Raw genomic sequence first — 20,909 nt, forward strand, 5'->3', positions numbered from 1 at the left:
GGATCGCGACACGTAGCCCCGCCCAGCCTCTCCCACCGCCGGCGAGGCACGCTGGGAGTTGTAGTCCCCGCCCTGCAGCCGGTGTGCGCGCGTGTGCGTGTGTGTGTGGGGGGGGGCTTCCCTTCCAAGGGGCTCTGCACGGAGAACCACCCCCAACCCCCCCGGCCGGATTGCTTCTCTGCTGCGGGCGCCCGGCGCGTTCTTGCTGCAAATCGCCCGGCGCGCGCCCGCGGACTTTGCCCGCGCGCTCCCGCAGCCTTCCGGTCTCCTCCTCCTCCTCCTCCTCCCCGTTGGCCGGCCCGGGAGCGCGCTTGCGTGGCGTCCGCGATCCCGAGACTTCCGTCGGGCCGAAGCCCAAGCTCAGCGCCGCGGAGGTACGGGGGGCGCCGGGTTGGGGAAGCCCGCCGGCAGCTGCCTGGCCGAGGGAGCCGGAGAAGCCCCGCCCGGCCGGGAATTGTGGGGAGGGGAGGGGAGGGGGGGCCTTGATCTGCAGAGCAACTCCTCCGGCGGCTCCTTCGGGGAGGGGCTTCGGGGGACCCCCAGCTGCCCTGGGATCAGTTTGGGGGAGGGGCGATCAAGGACCCCCCCCCTGCTTTGGGGGGAGAGGGGGGCGAGGGGGAGTGCACCTGCCTGGGTAGAAGAAGGATGGGAACCGTCCGGGGGGGGCTTTCTTCCGGGTGGGGGGGCCGAACTAGATCCAGCCCCCCCCTTGGTCTGTCTTGCTAAGTGGGGAGCCATAGGGGACCCCAAGTGTATGGCTCTTGGGGGAGGCAATCACAGCACCCCCTCCTCTCTTTTTTTGCTGCCCATGTCCGTTTATTTTTTCGGGGGGTAGGGGGGTGGGTAGAAGCAGAAGACCCCCTCCCCAAAGACACACCTGTCTGCCTTTCCCAGGAGAGAGAGACCCCCTCCTCAACCCCACTGCCCCATTACCTGCTTTGGGCAGACCAGAGAGGGGAGCCTCTGTCTCTGGGGAGGGGGCTGGATGGACTCCTAAGGAAGGTTCCCCCCCCCCCGCATTGCAAATACACTGTAAAACTTCCAAGGAAGGCCTCAAAATTGGGGGGGGGCTGCTCAGGAGAAGGAAGGGGAAGCTGTTATCCTTACTCTCACCGCCCAACATCTGTAGCCTTACATAATCGCGTTTGTGTGTGTGTGTAGCTCTGGAAAGAACGAAGGAAACGGGGTGTGTGTGTGTGTGGGGTGGGTTGGGGTCTTTATTGCTTCCCGGTAGTCCTGGATTTGACAACGGTTCATTTAGCGACCGCCCGAAAGCTACAAAAAAAAGCGACTTATGACCGTTTCCCCACACTTAACGGGGCCATTTGCAGTTGTCAGACTTCTGGCAACTGGCTCGCATTTATGACGGTTGCAGCGTCCCCGGGGGGGAGGGGGAGGGGGGGTCATGTGACACCCTTTTGAGTCCTTCTGGCCGGCCAAGCCAAGGGGGGCAAGCCACTTAATAAGCTTACTAATTTAACCCCTGTGCTGATTCACTTGACAACTATTCCAAGGAAGGTCGTAAAATGGGGCGAGACTCGCTTAGCGTCGGTAAACGGCCTTTCGGGGACTCTTGTTCCCGTAAAGTGGTCGGGTTTTTTTCTAGTTTGGCCGGGTTAACTAACTGCCTTTGGGAGACGGCGAATGTCCTTCGCAAGCCAGCATCCTGTTTGTGGGGGGGGGGGGCAGGCGGGGTTAGACCGTCCTTTTCTGCTAACTGCCTTGCAGGGGCTGTTTTGTCTTGCGACAGGCGAAAACAACAACAACCACCACAACAGCAGCAACTGTTGTTTTATCCAGTTTAACCTTCTGGGAGGTTTTGTCCCCACCCTTTGTGGAGCAGCTGCTAATAAGATTAGTCTTAGGCTTCCGGAGGGAACCGAACCGTTTTTGCATTTTTGAAAGTTCCAGATAAGACCCATCAAAGGCTTGTTTTTCCTCTCTTGTTTTCCTCTCTTCCCCCTTCCCCTTTCTTTTCCTTTCCTTTCCTTTCCTTCCCCTTCCCCTCCCCCTCCCCCTTTCCTTTCCTTTCCTTCCTTTTCCTCTTGTCCTTCCCCTTGCTCTACCCCATGCTCTTCCTGCCTCCCTCCCATACATCCTATTTTTTCCTTCCTTCCTTCCTTCCTTCCTTCCTTCCTTCCTTCCTTCCTCCCTCCCTCCCTCCCTTCCCTCCCTCCCTCCTTCCTTCCTTCCTTCCTTCCCTCCCTCCTTCCTTCCCTCCCTCCTTCCTTCCCTCCCTCCTTCCTTCCTTCCTTCCCTCCCTCCCTCCCTGCCTCCCTCCCTCCTTCCTTTCTTCCTTCCTTCCCTCCCTCCCTCCCTCCCTCCCTCCCTCCCTCCCTCCTTCCTTCCTTCCTTCCTTCCTTCCTTCCTAAATTAGTCCTTTCCTTGATTTTCCCTCTCCTACTGCTAATCCTCGAGAATTACCCATTTTTTTTAAAACAACAACAACAACAACCCATGGCTTCTTTTTCCCTCTTAAATCTCTCTCACTTTTTCTCTTCCAGAGGTGACTGAACCAGCCAGCCGTCGAGATGTCCGACTCCAAGTATTTCACCACCACCAAAAAAGGTAAGCCGGCGGGTGGGGCTTGGTGCTCCAGGCAGAATTCACAGAACACCCAAGTCCAGGGGGAAAGAGGCTGAGGGCTGCCTCGGTTTCTTAATTTTCTTGGATTAAATTTATTGGCCGACTTATCTCGCTTCGAGGCAAAACGATCAAAGCAGAATCGCTGTCTTGTGAAAATCGCAGCAGTCGCGATTCAGTTAGCAGCCGGCAAGGCCGTGGCCGAAACTTAAAAACGGTCTCGCATAGCGGAGGAAATTTTGGGCTCAGCCCTGATCGCGAATCGGGCCCTCCCCGCATTTGATGCACATCCTGGATTCTTTTCCAGGAGAAATATTTGAACTGAAGGCCGAGCTGAACAGTGACAAGAAAGAGAAGAAGAAGGAGGCAGTGAAGAAAGTGATCGCCTCCATGACCGTTGGCAAGGATGTCAGGTACGCCTTGCGGGACAGGAGGAGCCCTCTGCATTCCCTCCGTCTGTCTGCCGCTTTGTTTTATTTATTATATCCCACCGCTGTTGTGTTTATAAACAACTCAAGCCGGCAAATGTACAATGCTCCTTCCTTCCTCCTGTTTTCCTCACCGCGACAACCCTGTGAGGTGGCTTGGGCTGAGAAGAGGGACTGTCACCCAGCTGGCTTTCATGCCTGAGGAGGGACTAGAATTCACCGTCTCCTGGTGATTGGCCCAAAGTCACCCAGCTGGCTTTTCTGTCTAAGGCGGGACTAGAACTCACTGCCTCCTGGTGATTGGGCCAAAGTTACCCAACTGGCTTTCCTGCCTGAGGTGGGACTAGAACTCACTGCCTCCTGGTGATTGGCACAAACTCATCCAACCAGCTTCCATGCCTAAGGCGGGACTAGAACTTGCTGTCTCCAGGTGATTGGCCCAAAGTCGCCCAGCCATTTTCATGCCTAAGGCCAGACTAGAACTCACCATCTCCTGGTTTCTAGCCAGGTGCCTTAATCACCAGACCAAACTAGCTCTTTAGATATTTAATTTCAGCACACAAGAAGCTTGTTTTATCAGGACAAAGGTTGCTCCCTCAGCAGTCTTTCATTTGCAACATCCCCCTGGTCACGTCCTCAAAATTCAGATACTTTTGGCAACTACTTCATACTTACGACGGTTGCAGTGTCCCTGAGTCACATGATCCAACGAAGTCAAGGAGGAAGCCAGCTTCACTTTACAAGCGTGTCCCTAACTTCACAACTGCAGTGGTTCACTTAGGAACCATGCAAGAGAGGTCGTAAAATGGGGCAAAATTCATTTAACAACTCTCTCGCTTACCAGCGGAAACTTTGGGCTCGGTTGCGGCCCGCAAGTTGAGGACTACCTGTGCGATCCTTTAACACACCTTCCATTGGTCTCCCCCAGCGCTCTTTTCCCCGACGTGGTGAACTGCATGCAGACGGACAACCTGGAGCTGAAGAAGCTGGTTTACTTGTATCTGATGAACTACGCCAAAAGTCAGCCCGATATGGCCATCATGGCGGTCAACACCTTCGTTAAGGTGAGCGCGGCTGTGCCTTTTGGGCGAGGGGGCAGCCGGACAAGAGGTTTTCCACAGGCTTCTGGAGAGTGAGCTGGCAAAGTCAGAAAACGTGCCCCCAAAGTCTCCTTGGTGTAATCCATGCTAGATCCCTCTTTACGCTGAGTTCGTGACAATTGTTCACAAGTTCAAATTAGGTGAATCTGGACTTACGAATGAAGGTGAATAGAGGTGTCTCAGGAGAACGTTGCAGGATCCAATCTGGGTTGGTCGCTGGGACCGAAGGTTTAGTTTTCCGAGCTTTTGGACTCGTTCTGGAGCAAGGGAACTTCTCTCTAGCCGAGTGTGTGCTGTTCTGTGCGTGATATTTGTATGGTGCCTGTTGTATGTGGCTTTTTAGCTGCTGATTGGGATGTGTCGATGGCTGGTTTTTAAGTCGTTGGCTGTCCTTTCCTTGTGCTGCCCAGCCCTCGCCTTCTAAGTACTTGAGAGGCTGGTGGTAAGTCAGCCCTCCTGTTGACTGATGAGGGGCCCGTTTCCCAGGGTTTCATTATTTCCCTGGCTGTTTTTGTCCCACATCGTCCAACAATCTTAGCTGCAAAATTGAATGTGTTCTTGTTCATTGCTGTGGGAGGCTACCGATAGGTTCTGTACTTGTACCTCATCAAATGGCTACAGGTACAGATTAGGTGAAACTTGGCTCAATTGCAGTAACTGTAAGAGGCAGGATGACCCCCTCAGCTTCTCTCTTTTCCCCTAGGACTGCGAAGATGCAAACCCCCTGATCCGAGCCCTGGCCGTCCGTACGATGGGCTGCATCCGAGTTGACAAGATTACCGAGTATCTCTGTGAGCCGTTACGGAAATGCCTGAAGGACGAGGACCCATACGTGCGCAAGACGGCTGCCGTCTGTGTGGCAAAGCTGCATGACATCAATGCCCAGCTGGTGGAAGACCAAGGATTCCTGGATACGCTGAAAGATCTCATTTCAGACTCCAACCCAATGGTGAGCACCTTTTTTTTGGAGCTGAGATAATCTTTTGATTAAGGTACTAAAATCTTTGGGGGGAGGAGGAGGAAGAGGAAGAGGAAGAAGAAGAAGAAGAAGAAGAAGAAGAAGAAGAAGAAGAAGAAGAAGAAGAAGAAGAAGAAGAAGAATCCTTTGCAAGGGTGGGGGTGGGTGGGTCTGTATTCGAGGTTGTTCTCTTTTATTTAGGTGGTTGCCAATGCGGTTGCGGCCCTATCGGAGATCGCCGAGTCCCACCCCAGCAGCAATCTCCTCGACTTGAACCCGCAGTCCATCAACAAGCTTCTGACTGCTCTGAACGAATGCACCGAATGGGGGCAGATCTTCATCTTAGACTGCCTGGCCAACTATATGCCCAAGGATGATCGTGAAGCTCAGAGGTAAGAGCTGCAGCTTGGCTCGCTTGCTCGAGCGCGCTATATAAGAAGAAACCACCTGACAGCGACGAAGGAACAGCTGTTCTCTGTTTGTGTGCCCAATGGGAGCTTGTAAGATTCACACCTTTTTAATCACTTTGCAAATGTAGTTTGTTGTAGAATTAGCTTTTCCGGGTTGCGTTTCCTGTCTGGTTGGCCCTGTGAGGCCGGCGTTATTTTCCCCCCAAAACTCGAAGCCCTAATTAAAATAAGCCCCAGTTAAGATTGTCAGCCAAATGGACGCATTTAGTAGCACATTTTCCCCAAAAATAAGACCTAACTGGAAAATAAGCCCTGATGCGTCTTTTGGAGCAAAAATTAATATAAGACCTGGTCTTATTTTCGGAGAAATACGGTATATATCCTAAAGGTGGGAAATTAATAATACCCAATGAAGAAGCTCGGAAAAAGATGCTAGCCTGGACCTGCTGTGCTTTGGATCTCCGAGTTGGAAGAGCCCCCACCACTACCACCCTGCCTTCCTTTTTTTCAGCATCTGCGAACGGGTGACCCCACGGCTATCCCACGCCAACTCGGCCGTGGTCCTTTCCGCCGTGAAGGTGCTGATGAAGTTCACTGAGATGCTCTCGAAAGATCTAGACTATTACGGGACTTTGCTGAAGAAGCTGGCCCCCCCACTGGTCACTCTGCTCTCCGCCGAACCGGAGCTGCAGTACGTGGCCCTCCGGAACATCAACCTGATTGTGCAAAAGAGGTGAGTTTCCCCTGCACACCTGGCGACAGGTGGAAAAGGACGAGCGTTCCCAGCACTAGACCAGGGTTAGGCAACCTTTTTTCTTTTTTCTTTTTTTAAAATTCCATTTATATCCCGCCCTTCTCCGAAGACTCAGGGCGGCTTACAAGCTTAGCAGTAGCCTTCATTCTATGTATATTTATTTTATTTATTTATTTTATTTTAATTCCATTTATATCCCGCCCTTCTCCGAAGACTCAGGGCGGCTTACAAGCTTAGCAGTAGCCTTCATTCTATGTGTATTTATTTTATTTATTTATTTTATTTTAATTCCATTTATATCCCGCCCTTCTCCGAAGACTCAGGGCGGCTTACAAGCTTAGCAGTAGCCTTCATTCTATGTATATTTATTTTATTTATTTATTTTATTTTAATTCCATTTATATCCCGCCCTTCTCCGAAGACTCAGGGCGGCTTACAAGCTTAGCAGTAGCCTTCATTCTATGTGTATGCCTGCTTATTAGGGCTTTTGCCCCCCCAAGCGGCATTATTACAAAGTCAGCTTATTGCCCCCAACAATCTGGGTCCTCATTTTACCTACCTCGGAAGGATGGAAGGCTGAGTCAACCTTGAGCCTGGTGGGACTCGAACCTGCACTCATTGCAGGCAGCTGGTGTTACTTAAGGAGGCATCAGCCCACTGCTCCACCAAGGCTCTTTGACGACTCGTTATTTCCTTTTTTTTCCTTTTTCTTCTTCTCCAGGCCTGAAATTCTCAAGCACGAGATGAAAGTCTTCTTTGTGAAGTACAACGACCCCATCTACGTCAAGCTGGAGAAGCTGGACATTATGATCCGCCTGGCCTCCCAGGCCAACATCGCACAGGTAAAGTTCTTAAAGGAAAACTTCGGCCTGCCTCCCTTGTCAGCTCTTTAAGATCCATCAAGGATCCAGACAGATGTTGGAGAACTTCCAGAGTTTTGATAATGAAACCCACAGAGTTTGTAGGCTTTTCGCGGAACGCCCCCACTAACACACCGGGCCCTGCATGCAGGCAGTGCTCCGGCTTACAACCGTTACATTTAGTGACTGTTCAAAGATACAACAAGCCCTGGAAACAGTGACTTACGACTGTTAGCTATCCCTCCCTCCCTCCCTCCATCAGAGAAATGTTCCTTCTTATGAAGACGGGAGAAATCAGATTTCCAACAACAGCACACATTGTTTTGTTGCCGTCTACCAGGGAGACCCCAGCGCGTTTCTGAATCTTTGTTTCACATGACCCTTTTGCAGATCTGGAACTCGCCCCACATGCTCACACCTCCTTATGTTTCCCAAAGGATGTGTTTTGGTTTCCTTCCACTGAATTCCCACCTTCCCTCTGGGAGAGACAAGTGGCTGCCTCCGCGCTAACACGTCCGATCTCATTCCCCTCTCTGCTCCCTTGCAGGTGCTTGCCGAGTTAAAGGAATACGCCACGGAAGTAGATGTGGATTTTGTCAGGAAAGCTGTCCGGGCCATTGGCCGATGCGCCATTAAGGTTGAGGTGAGCCTTAAGAAGGAACATGGCATCTGAATAATGAATCTGCTCGTTGGGGCTGTGGAGCACGGATTAGGCCAGTGTTTCTCAAGACTGGAGACTTTTAAGATGGGAGGACTTCGACTCCCAGAATGCCCCAGCCACCAGGGAGAAGCTGAGGGTCACTATTATCTTTTAAAAAAATCTTTGGCTTCCTGAATCCACGTTCTTTCCTTTTTCCTTTCCTTTCCTTTCCTCTCCTCTCCTCTCCTCTCCTCTCCTCTCCTCTCCTTTCTTCCCCTTCCCCTGCATTGCCACTTGACTCTCTCTCTCTCTCTCTCTCTCTCTCTCTCTCTCTCTCTCTCTCCTTCCTTCATTTTCTGCCCAGATCTCCATCTCCTTCCTTCTCCTTCTCCTCCCTCTTTCCCCTTCTCTGCTTCCCACTCCATCTCTCTCTCCCCCACACACTTCCTTCCCTTCTCCCCTTACTCTTTTTCCTCCCCCCCCAGCGTCCCTCCCTCCTTCCCAGCCACCCATCTCCCAGCCACGGGTCTGAGAAGCACACAGAAATTAGCGCCATCACAACAGCACTAACTCCTGACACACACACACAGAGAGCAAAACCACAGCAAAACTCTTGCTTGCAAGATAACACTTGGACGTTCCTCGCTTTCCCCTTCCGTTAACGATTGGAGCATCCGCCAACTTCTTGACTGACCCGGCTTGTTTTTTCCCCCTCCGTTTCAGCAATCCGCGGAGCGCTGCGTGAGCACGTTGCTGGATCTCATCCAGACCAAGGTCAACTACGTGGTGCAGGAAGCGATTGTGGTCATCAAGGACATTTTCCGCAAGTACCCAAACAAGTAGGAGCATTTTTTTGGGAGGCTGAGCAGTTGTGGCTGTGAACTTGCTAAGGGGATTTGAGTTCGAGTCCTGGATGCTCCTCCTGCTCTGCATTAGGAACCAGGAGTAATCCGGAGCAGAGGATGGAGCAGGCCAGAATCAGGCTGAAGGAAATTTCCAGGGTTCAGCTCTTCTCCAGGCTTCGAGAAGCTCACAAATAGGAACGGCTGATTTCTAGAAAAAATTTTTACTGCGATGTAAGGGGAGGGGTTAGGGTTTGCCAGAAACCGACATTTCCAGCCAAAAACGGCCGTTGCAGACAGGGTGCTTGCTTAACAACCTCTGCATTCACAACACGCTGTAAAAATCAAATCAGTCACGTAGCTGCCTCGACTTACGACCATCCTGACATGGTCATTCTGGGCTCCGTGATGGCTGTGTTCGGCGGCAAGCTTCCCCACGACTGAACTGCTTCCCATCTGTTCCCGGTAACGATTGAGACAGTGACGTCTTTTATTTTTATTTCTTAATTCCCTTCCTGTGAATCCGTGTGAACCGGCTTTCATGGACAGTCTGCAGCCGGTTGTCTCCATGTCTCCTCGGCCAGTCTGATCTTTGCAGCTCGCAGGTTCTCCTTGGGGGCACCCGAGACTCCTATCGTCTCCCGCTCTTTGCAGGTATGAAAGTGTGATTGCTACTTTGTGCGAGAACCTGGACTCGCTGGACGAACCGGAAGCCAGGGCCGCCATGATCTGGATCGTGGGAGAATACGCCGAGCGCATTGACAACGCGGACGAACTGCTGGAGAGTTTCCTGGAGGGTTTTCACGACGAAAGCACCCAGGTGGTGGCCCTGGGCTGGTTAGGTCTGGGGGAAGGGGGGGGAATGGTGGGTGCCCCAAACTACAGCTAGTGCTCAACTCACAGACATTCATTTAGTGTATTAATAGATTAATAGACAGAAAAAGAGGATGGATGGATGGATGATAAATGGACAGACAGATGATGAGTGGGATATATGATAGATAAATGGGATAGATAGATAGATAGATAGATAGATAGATAGATAGATAGATAGATAGATAGATAGATAGACAGACAGACAGACAGACAGACAGACAGACAGACAGACATGATAGGTGGGATAGATGATAGATAAATGGGATAGATAGATAGATAGATAGATAGATAGATAGATAGATAGATGATAGATAGATAGACAGACAAATGATGGGTAGGATAGATGATATATAGACAGACAGATCGCACAAATGGAACTTTGCACATGCTCGTGCGCCTGCCACTCCACTGGAGAGCTTGGGGACCGCTGCTTTAAGGACTTCTGCTGAAGCAAGAAGACCAAATGTACGCTGATGGGACATGGTCTTCCTTCTTTGTCTCTTGCTTGGGGTCAACTCCCCCCCCCCCCCCCGTTGAGTGCCTCCTCCTGGGGTTTCGTCTGAGCCTTCAGCAAGACACGAACCAGCTTGCCGTCCTTTAGCCTCTGATCGGGTTTTCGTGCCCCGTTCAGGTCCAGCTGCAGCTGCTGACGGCCATCGTGAAGCTCTTTCTGAAGAAGCCCACCGAGACGCAAGAGCTGGTACAGCAAGTGCTGAGTCTGGCCACGCAGGTAAATGTCACGCACACCCCAACACAAGGGTCTCCTTAACGGCCACCGAAAAGGCTGGCGAAAGCCCTCGTGGCCATATCGGCGCACGGCGCCTTGGCTGTACTGAGTTGTCCCGTTCTACTTTTTGGGAATCTCTTTCTCACTTCCCGCCGCCCCCAGTGCTGGGGTTTCCTGTTCAGGGACTAATTGGGCCTGAGCCAGCTTCGCATCCAAGCCCACCGCCTCCTTTAGCCCTGTGGTAAATCGATCATTTCCTCCTTCCTTCCATCCAACCTGGTAGGATTCGGATAACCCCGACTTGAGGGACAGGGGCTACATCTACTGGCGCTTGCTCTCCACGGATCCCGTGGCAGCCAAAGAAGTGGTCCTGGCTGAAAAGCCTCTCATTTCCGAGGAGACAGATCTGATCGAGCCCACCCTGCTGGACGAGTTGATCTGCTACATCGGCACGCTGGCCTCGGTCTACCACAAGCCCCCCAGCGCGTTTGTGGAGGGGAGCAGGGGCGCCGTGCACAAAAGCCTCCCTCCCCGGACAGGCTCGTAAGTCAGACTCCGAAATCCCCACCGATTCATTGGTTGCCTGGCTTGCGTTCATGTGGGGGGCCCGTTTTTTCCTGGCAGCAACAACAACAACAACCACCCTGTGGGGCGGGCCGAGCTAAGACGCAGCACCTGACCTGAAGTCTCCTAAGATGCTTCTCCCGCTCCTAGTTGAGAACCTTAGTGACTCTTCCGTGGTGGCGCTTGGGCTGAGGGAGCTTCCAGGGCTGAGTTGGGACCACAACCTGCTTCTCCTCATTCTTGTGTGGCTGGGGAATTCTGGGAGTTGAAGTAAAGTTGCCAAGGTCGAGAAACGCTGATCTAGGGAGTCAATTCAACCAGGTTGATTGATTCACGACGATCCTTCCAGCTTCACGACTGAGGCAGCCTTTGAACTCCGATGGCAGCCCGTTCTGTTTTGCCCCACACAACCTGTTTTGGCCACGTGGTGTGTGCTTGCGTACGTCTGCAACAAAAACAGTCTTAAGGCTGTTCCCCTTGAAAAAGCCACCCTCTCCCCTTCCTGCCCTTCCATCAGGAGCGAAAGTGCAGAGAGCCCAGATGTTGTGGCCGCTGGAGTGCCGCCTTCGGAGCAGCCGGCCGTCATCCCAACCCAGGGAGATCTGTTGGGGGACCTGTTGAACCTTGATCTCGGACCGCCGGTCAGCAGCCCTCCGATTGCGACAGCGTCGGTGCAGATGGGAGGCGTGGACCTTCTCGGCGGTGGCTTGGAAAGTCTGGTAGGTTCTCTCACTCTCGTTCGGTGGCCTCCAAATCCTGAGAAGCTCTTGCCAAAAAATAAAAATAAAAAATCCTTTAAAAAAAAGATCCAGAGGTTGCACATTTCTCTGAACTGTAACAGAAGCCCCTCCAAGTAAAAATGTCGTTGCAGTAAAAAAAATAAGGCAGTCGAGTATGCTTTTTTTTTTTGCGTAAGGACCCTGCCTCCCAAAAACGCTGACAGGCTTTCAAAAAGGAAAAAAAAATCAGAAGGTCTGCAAATTTCTCCGAAGGCTCATAGGATTCCATTCCATTCCATATATTCTATTCAGTTCGATTCCATTTCATATATTCCGTTCCACTCCATCTGGTCTACTCCATTCCGTACTTTCTGTTGAATCCCTTACTTTATTTTTCATATATTTTATTTATTTGTATCCCGCCTTTATTATTAACTTTACAAACAACTCAAGGCGGCCGACATAGCTAATATTCCCTTCCTTCCTCCTGTTTTCCCCACGACGACAACCCTGTGAGGTGGGCTGGGCTGAGAGAGGCAGAGGGACTGGCCTAAAAGTTAACCCAGCTGCCTTCATGGCCAAGGCGGGACTCGAACTCTTGGCCTTCTGCTTTCTTGCCTGGTGCCTTAACCACTAGGCAAAATTTGGCACTCTCTCTCTCTTTCTCTCTCTCCCCGTTCCATTCTATTCCATTCCATAGTTCCTGTTTTGTCCTGTCCGTTCTGTTCTTCTTGATTAGGGGCTAGCAAAAGCCACTTTGGTTGATGCCAACTTGCTGGGCTAAGAATAGGAGGCTTCTCTGTAGCTTTTCCATGTTGTGTGCTGAGCAAACGTAACTTTCCACCCCTCCCCTGTTGTCTCCCTTCCTTCCTTCCTTCCTTCCTTCCTTTCCTTTCCTTCCTTCCTTCCCTTCCTTCCTTCCTTCCTTCCCTTCCTTCCTTCCTTCCTTCCCTTCCTTCCTTCCTTTCTTCCCTTCCTTCCTTCCTTCCTTCCTTCCTTCCCTCCCTCCCTTCCCTTCCTTCCTTCCTTCCTTCCTTCCCTCCCTCCCTCCCTCCCTCCCTCCTTCCCTTCCTTCCTTCCTTCCTTCCTTCCTTCCTTCCTTCCTTCCTTCCTTCCTTCCTTCCTTCCTTCCCTCCCTCCCTCCCTCCCTCCCTCCCTCCCTTCCTTCCTTCCTTCCTTCCTTCCTTCCTTCCTTCCTTCCTTCCTTCCTTCCTTCCTCTCTTCCGTTCTCTTTCTGCTGCCGCTGCTGCCGCTGCTCTTCTCTTCACCTCCTGCTTCTGTTTCAAGATGGGGGAAGAAGCCGAAGGGGTAGGATTCCGCTCTCCTTACTCGTTTCTGAGAACGGGCCTTGCGTTCCGTGAGGCCGCCACCCTCCCTTATCCTCTTCCCCTTTTGGCAAATGGGGGGGCGTACGACTGAGGTGCCACCCACCCACCAGGGTTCCCCGTTTGGCCTCCCCCCAGAAAATCCGCAGCGAGAGAAGCCCAGTTCTCATTCATTTGTGGGACGTGGTTTTTATATATATATATATATATATATATATATATATATATATATATATATATATATATATATATATATATATATATATATATATATATATATATATATATATATGTATGTATGTATGTATATATTAGCCAAGTTTCCCTCCGCTTTCTGAATCCGTCTTGTCCTGTTGTGCGTTGCGCTACTTTGCCATGTCAGATGCTGATCAGAAAATCTAGAGCGACCCGGTTGTGGGAGTCGGATAATCTTTTAGCGTTTCAAAGTGGGGGCTTTGCCACATTTAGGAACCTCCAGTTTTTCCACGTGTCAAACTCTGAGCTTTGCAGGGAAGCTTCACGGTCGGTCTTAGAACATAGTACATACAATCACAGGATTGGGAGGGCCCTTGGAGGTCTTCTAGTCCAGCCCCCTGCAGGAGACCTTATACCATTTCAGACAAATCTTCCTGGAAATTTCCAGTGATGGAGCACCCACAACTTCTAGAGGCAAGTCGTTCCACTGGTTAATTGTTGTTACTGTCAGGAAATCTCTTCTTAGTTCTAATTGCAGTTGTAAGAGTTGAGGAATACCGTATTTTCAGGACCAATTTAAATATAGGATGGATGTGCTGACCTAAGTCAGCCATTGGACGGCTCCCGGTCTTCCTGCCAGTTTGAGGGACGAGATGTCTCATTCCTGGGGATCCTGTGCAAGGGATCTCCCGCGTTCCCTGATTTGGGGATTCCTCTTCCCAGCTTTTTTGCAATAGCTTTTCTCTCTTTCCGATTAGCATTACAAACTTCCAAGAACGCCGTCCCTTTTGTTCTCCTGCAGATGGGAGGGCCCAGTTTTGCCGCCCCCAGTACAGTCATCCCCTCAAACCTGGGAGGACCCCTCGGAGGTGGGCTGGGAGACCTCTTTGACCTGGCCGGAGGTGTGAGCAACTTGTCGGGCTCCCACGTTATTCCCAAAACCGTGAGTAGCCTTCATCTCGTTGGATCCCCGGAAGCCAAAGATGGCGGCGTCCCGTAGAAGCTCTTGCTGGCCGAAGCCTTGTGAGGGCAACTGAGTTTCTCTTGGCCAGGTCTCGCCACGGTCCATGGTTGCTGGGGCCTTCCCTCACCATCCTTCCCCAGTCATAAAAGAGAGTTTCTCAGCAGCAACAGCCGGGCGCTGGACCAAATCATCCCGACCAAAAGTGCCTAAAGGTTGGCTCACGGCAACTGGACCAAACTTTCTTCATCTGAGACCTTTCGTTGCTCATCCAAGCAACTTCATCCATCGGAGCAAGGCTCGTTAGGCAGAGTGTCAGAGAGTCTTCTCAGAGGAGCCGAGTTTGGTCTAGTTGCCATGATTCAACCTTTAGACACCTTGGGCCTGGATGATTGACGCATCCCTGGAGGAGCTGGTGGCCAAGCCTTGAGTGGTCCTCTCTGGTTTCAGGTGTGGCTCCCGGCGGTAAAAGCCAAAGGCCTGGAGATCTCAGGAACGTTCAGTCGCCGGGCAGGCTCTCTCTCCATGGACCTCACGTTGTCCAACAAAGCTTTGCAGGTCATGTCGGACTTCGCCATCCAGTTCAACCGGAACAGGTAAAAAGCTTTCCCCCCCAGCTGGTCGGCAGCCTCTGATGATGACGGCCTTTGTGCTGAGCGGTTGGCTCCATGATGCCAAGCCCTCTAAGAAGTTGGCTGAAGAGGCTTAGCTGGCAGAGTGGCCTACTCCAAGCCCCAGAATCCCCAGCCAGCCAGGTTGGAGAAGGCTCCAGAAACTGCCCTTCAAACTGAATGTGGCGTTCACTTTACTGTATTTGTATTTGTATTTTTTATTTATTTAATTTTATTTTTAATTTTATTATTTTATTTATTATTTTATTTTTTCTATTTTATTTTCTATTTCATTTTTTTATATTATTTTTTTCATTTCATTTTTTATTTTATTTTATTATTTTATTTATATATATATATATATATATATATATTATATTTTATGTTTTTATTTTATTTTATTATTTTATATTTTATGTTATATTTTATTTGTTATTTTATATTTTGTTATTTTTTATTATTTTATTTATTTTATGTTTTATATTTTATTTTATAATAAAATATTTTTTTATTTTATTTTTTATTTTATTTTATTTATTTTATTTTATTATTTTATTTTAATTTATTTAGGAGGGGCACAACTCATTCTAGAGCTGTTTTCTGTTGAAATTACTGCCCACCAATGTATGGCTTGCCCGTCTCTCTCTGGCCATTTCTCTCCAGTTTCGGTTTGGCCCCCGCTGCCCCTCTGCAAGTCCACACCCCTCTCGCCCCCAACCAGAATGTGGAGATCTCTCTTCCCCTCAACACTGTTGGCTCAGTCATGAAGATGGACCCCCTGAATAATCTCCAGGTGAGCTGAAGGGGCATTGGAGGAGGAGGAGGGAACGGGGGTCTTTTAAAAGGCCAAGCAGCAGTGATGCCGGGAAGGGCTAAAGCTCAGCCAGGCTCAGCGTGTGGGCCCAAGATTGTTGGGAATGGCATCTCTGGGGAGAAGAGGTGGATCCAGCTCACTTGGAGAAGACTCTGTCTAAACACCTGGAGCCGGTTTGGTGTACTGGTTCAACTGCTGGCCTAGAAAATGGGAGACGGCGAGTTCTAGTCCACCTTCAGCATGAAAGCTGACTAGGTAACTTTGATCCAATCGCAAGGAGACTCTAGTCCCACCTTGGGCATAAAAGCCATCTGGGTGTCTTTGGACCAATCACCCAGGAGACTGTGAGTTCTAGTTCTGCCTTAGGCGTGAAAGCCAGCTGGGTGACTTATAAATATATGCCGGTTGCCAAGCACCCAAATTTTAATCATCTGACCCTGGGAACACTGTGATGGTCATAAGTTTGAGGACCGGACATAAGTCACTTTTTTGTCAGTGCCCTTGGTAACTTGGGACAGTCACTAATGGTTGTTAATTCAGGGACTACTTGTATTCTTCCTTCCCCAGGTTGATGTCTTCCAGATGTATCCAGGGGTTGACGTTTTAACACCTCTGGAGGATGGAGACCATTTGATTATGCACAGTGCAACTCTGACATTTGTTAATGGGCTTGAAATGTTCTCTCTTTGCTTTCAGGTGGCTGTGAAAAACAACATTGATGTGTTCTACTTCAGCACCCTGTATCCCCTGTACATTCTCTTTGTGGAAGACGGGAAAATGGGTAAGTTGGCGGGTGGAAAATGGTCCAAATTACAAGTAGTCCTCGACTTAACAACAACAGCCCTAAACTTATGTTGCTAAGTGAGAAATCTGTTAACTTGCCCCACTTTACAACTTTTCTGGCCCCATTTGTTCAGCGACTCTGAACCCTCGCTAAACAAGCGGTCGTAAGTCAAAAACTACCTTTTATATTTCTGTTCTTTTTTTTTTTTTTTTGGCTTGGTTTTATTTTGAGAGAGTGCAGTGCTGGGGCACTGAGAGCAGCCAAGCGTGATTTGTAAGTTCTAAATTCTAAGTTGTTGTTTTTCAACTTGCTTCCTTTTTTCCGGCTAGAACGGCAGATGTTCCTGGCCACGTGGAAGGACATTCCCAATGAGAATGAAGCCCAGTTCCAGATTAAAGAGTGTCCGCTTAGCGCAGGTGAGACGAGAATAAGGCCGCGCCCAACCTTTCCAGCTTGAAACACCCATCGTGAATATGAATGGAATGGCCCGTTGCTCAAAACGGGGCTGTCCCGGACAGACCCCCAATTGTTCTGAATTTTTAAAAACAGGCTGGAAACTGGAGACATTTTCCTAGTTGCTAGCAGGAAGTGACTCATCCAGCAATCCCTTTTTTTTGTCTTTTTGATGATGATGATGATGATCAAAAGCTTGTAAGCCGCCCTGAGTCTTCGGAGAAGGGCGGGATATAAATGGAATTAAAATAAAAAAAATAAATAAAAATGATGCCCTTACAAGCCTGAAACTATTTCCAGTGGACTGCCATCTGCCAGAAATGGTGTAGGGTCGCTTGCTTGGGCCGGGGGTGGTGGTGGTGGGGTTGGACTAGATGACCTACAAGGCCCCTTCCAACTCTATTGTTCTATTCGAATAATTGCTAGGAATTTCTTAACCTCTAAAAGCCGGGAAGCCCGTCTTGGTGCCAGGCCAGGAGTCTCTCTCTTTGGCTTTTGACAATGTGGTTTTCTTTCTTTCTGGTTGGACAGAGGCCGCGAGCAGCAAGCTGCAAGGTAATAACATTTTCACCATTGCCAAGAGGAACGTGGAAGGGCAGGACATGCTGTACCAATCGCTCAAGCTCACCAACGGCATCTGGGTCCTGGCTGAGCTGAGAATCCAGCCCGGGAGTTTGAACTTCACGGTATGGCTTTTTCTCCCGGTCCGGTTTGGGGTGGGAATCCCGCAATTTTAGGCCTCCTTTCCGGCTTTTTGCTCTAGATTTTGTTCCATCCCTTCAACCGATGTATTCCTTTCAAAGTTTTATTAATTCATCAAGGCGTTAGAATACAGGATAGTCCTCGACTTAAGGGCAGTTCATAAATACGAGTCAGTTGCCGAGCGGGGGATGCTGCAACGGTCGTAAGGGTGATAAAAAAAATAATTTGTAACTTCAAACGGCCACTTCGTGAATTGTTGTAAGCGAGGACTGCCTTTCGTTTCCTCCCTGCCTTTCCTCTCCTCCGGATGGCAATGTAATCTCTCTCTCTTTTTTTCCCCTTTTGTTGTTGTGTCGTTTCCTTCCGTTCCGTCGCTGCCTGGCCACCGGCCCCCTCCCTCGGGCCTGCCCCCCCCTCAACTTACAGGATCTGGAGGTTAGCTCAATACCTTTTGCTTCTCTCTTTTTCCCATTTTCGGCAGCCAGCCAGCCAGCCACTCTGTTCTCACAAGGCCACTTGTACTGTTCCATTCCAGCCTGGCTTTTAACGCCCCTGACTGCAAAACATGCATTTCCTCCGCTCAATGCAAGTTAGGAAATGGCTGGGGGAGGGGGGGGTTGGGTTGGGTTTTTTTTGCCATTGGGAGGTAGGGAGGGGTGGGGAGTTGCAGACTGCAGAAATTTACAGGATATCTGTCAGAGCTGCCCCACTTCTGATCTCTTAGGAAAGTAAAACTCTCGATTCCCTTTGGTTTAAAGACCCTCTTAGTAAAAGATGCAGATTGCAGCAGCGTCACACAGAATCTGAAGTTCCCGTGCAACAATACAAAAGTAACCCCTTGGTTATCCCAGTTGTTCCCCCCCACACACCAATAATCTCATCTGTGCGTAACCAATCCGGCACCGCTGAGATATTTTGGGAAACGCTAAGGTGTCCGGGCTGGTGAAGGTCCACTCTTAGGGCAGACGGCCTTGAAAATGCCAGCGTGCCAATGCAAACCGGATTACAAACTGCTCTGTTCTTCCCCAACTGTCAATTTCCCCCCCTCCCAATTTCCAATCATAAAGGTATATAGCTTTATTGCCCATTTGCTTCCCCCCCCCTTCCTTTCCCGATTGATGGCAGGACGCCAGCGAGACGCCAAGCCGAAGGCGGCGGATCTGGCAGTACCAGCAACCGTTGGCTGCAATGGTTACGTCTGTCTGGTTTCTGACCAACCATACCCGTCCCAAGTGGTCCTCAATGCAGGTAGTCCTCAACTTACGACCACAAATGAGCCCAAGATTTCCATTGCTAAGCAAGACGGCGATTAAGCAAGTTTTGCCCTATTTTTACCACCATTCTTGCGTTACCCCAATTTTCCCACACTTACCAACCATTGCAGCATCCCCGTGGTCACATGATCGAAATGCAGACACCCATCATGTATTTACGATGGTCGCAGCGTCCCCGGGAACACACGATCCCCTTTTGCGTCCTTCCGACAAGCCAGATTCACTGAACAAACAAGTTTCACTAACTTTACAGCGGCAGTGAATCACTTAACAACCAAGGTCATAAAATGGGACAAAGCTTACTTAAAAAAAAAAGATTGCTCACTTAGCCGCATAAATTCTGGGCTCGGTCGTGGTCGTAAGATCGAGGACTATCTGCGATATTCTCTTCTGTCGGTTAACGGGATGGTTTGTTCACAGCAGCTGCTGGCTTTTCGGTCTCCGCTCTGAACGACTAATCTTTGAGCTTTTTCCGCCCCCTTCCTCGCCCCTCCCCCTCTGCCTTTGGATCCCACTTCTGATTTACTAACCCCGTCGCCTACTCCGAGGACCCCTTCAGGTACTCCTCACACCCTTCTTTTCTTTCCTTGCAGCTCTCCCTGAAGTGTCGCGCCCCGGAGGTCGCTCAGCACATTTTCCAAGCCTACGAAACCATCCTGAAAAACTGAAGACGCCAATTCCTCCTTCTCCCCCCCCCCCACCCCCGGAGCAGCCGAGACCGATGGGGACCAAGTCGTGAAAAACAAAAACACCGGATCAAAAAAAAAGAACAAAAAAACCCCCACCACCCTCCATTCCCCCCTCTCCCCCTCCCCGGTTCGGAAGATCAATAATTTTTTGGCAGGGATCAGATGATGGCTGGGATCTGGGCAGGCTTTCACGAGTGGCTGGAACGGAGTCCCGTGCGGAAGTCGGAGAATGAGAAGCAGGGGTGGGGTGAAGGAGACCCGGCTCCCTCTTTCTGTGTGTGTGTGTGTGTGTGTGTGTGTACAACAAAGCCTGCCGTGTTCCTCTGCTGAGACCGCCCGTGTCCTTGAGGCGCTTTGTGTGTTGAAATCGCACTGGCTGCACGAGTGCCGTGCTGCAGCTGCAGCTGGGAATGTCCCCTGCATCCTTCAGCATCTCCTTGTGCTCTTGCTATTCTTCCACCTCAATAAAGAAATCAATGGTGACCACTTCCAGAGCACGAAGACCGTTTTTGAGCGGGAAAGTCTTCTTGGGTGCGGACGAAGGTATAAGGGTATAAGTGGGACACCAGCCAGGTTAGTCTGTTAGCCAAACATCCATGATCAGAATTCAGATGCTTGGCAACTGATTCATTTGGAAAGCTGGAGTGTCTCCAGGCGGTCTTCATGGGGTTTAGTTTGGGGGGGGGTGTTTGCATCATTTTGGTCTAGTGATTAAGGCAGTAGGCTAGACAGTGAGAGACGGTGAGTTCTAGTCCTGCCTTAGGCATGAAAGCCAGCTGGGTAACGTTGCGCCAGTCAGCCGGAGACTGAGTTTTAATCCCACTTTAGGCATGAAAGATGGCTGGGTGACTTTGGGCCAATTACCAGGAGACGGTGAGTTCTAGTCCCACTTTAGGCGTGAAAGATGAGTGGGCTAATTTGGGCTAATCACCATGTGCCATGGAGCATTTGGAACAGCTTCCATCCTGCAACAATACTTTTAACATCATCAAGCAATATCTAGCCATCCCAGGTTTTGGGGAAGGACTCAGTGAATGGATAAATACCTCTGGCTGGCTGTGACCGACTTATAGCTCTCTGTTTTCTGTCTTCCCCCTCACCCCCAACACTATTTAATCCTTTTCTTGCCGGCTGCCCAAAATAGTCTGCCTGCTTCTGTTTATATCACCAGCCCACCTCCATATCAAGCCATTGCAGACAAAATTCTGCTTTTTATTTTTTTATTTGGGGCAGGACAAGAAGGATTACAAATTAGGGTGGAATGGAACAGAGTAGAATAAGAATAGAATAGAATTAGAATAGAATAAATGACAATAGAACAGAATAGAAATAATTAGAATAGAAGAATAGAATAACAATAGAATGGAACAGAATAGATAGAAATAATTAGAATAGAATAGAAATAGAATAATGGAACAGATAATAGAACAGAATAGAAATAATTAGAATAACAATAGACTAGAAAATAATAAAATAGAAATAATAATTAGAATAACAATAGAATAATGGAGTAGAATAATAGAATAGATCAGAACGGAGAACAACGGTCGCTCACAATCTACAAGGGTATGTCCATTTTACGCTCCTGTGTGATTTTAATCCAAAGACATCAGATGTGGGTTGATAAACCTGGAGTGCTC

The 20,909-nt window shown here is 49.7% G+C and overlaps 1 protein-coding gene across 1 annotated transcript; it reads left to right on the forward strand.

Annotated features, from left to right (window-relative positions):
• Window positions 1–284: 284 nt before the first annotated feature.
• On the forward strand, window positions 285–19,755 carry AP1B1 (adaptor related protein complex 1 subunit beta 1). The gene is made up of 21 exons (XM_081339385.1): window positions 285–374; window positions 2,505–2,568; window positions 2,891–2,996; window positions 3,940–4,075; window positions 4,815–5,060; window positions 5,271–5,461; window positions 5,991–6,212; window positions 6,955–7,075; window positions 7,641–7,736; window positions 8,457–8,572; window positions 9,230–9,395; window positions 10,083–10,181; window positions 10,462–10,721; window positions 11,260–11,461; window positions 13,784–13,924; window positions 14,393–14,538; window positions 15,217–15,346; window positions 16,064–16,148; window positions 16,481–16,567; window positions 17,136–17,290; window positions 19,174–19,755. The coding sequence occupies exons 2-21, from the start codon at window positions 2,532–2,534 to the stop codon at window positions 19,246–19,248; spliced, it is 2,817 nt and encodes a 938-aa protein (XP_081195511.1). The 5' UTR covers window positions 285–374; window positions 2,505–2,531; the 3' UTR covers window positions 19,249–19,755.
• The last annotated feature ends 1,154 nt before the right edge of the window (window positions 19,756–20,909 follow it).

This window comes from Vipera berus (genome assembly GCF_964194415.1).
Source record: "Vipera berus genome assembly, chromosome: 14".
In the NCBI taxonomy this organism is placed as follows: Eukaryota; Metazoa; Chordata; class Lepidosauria; order Squamata; family Viperidae; genus Vipera; species Vipera berus.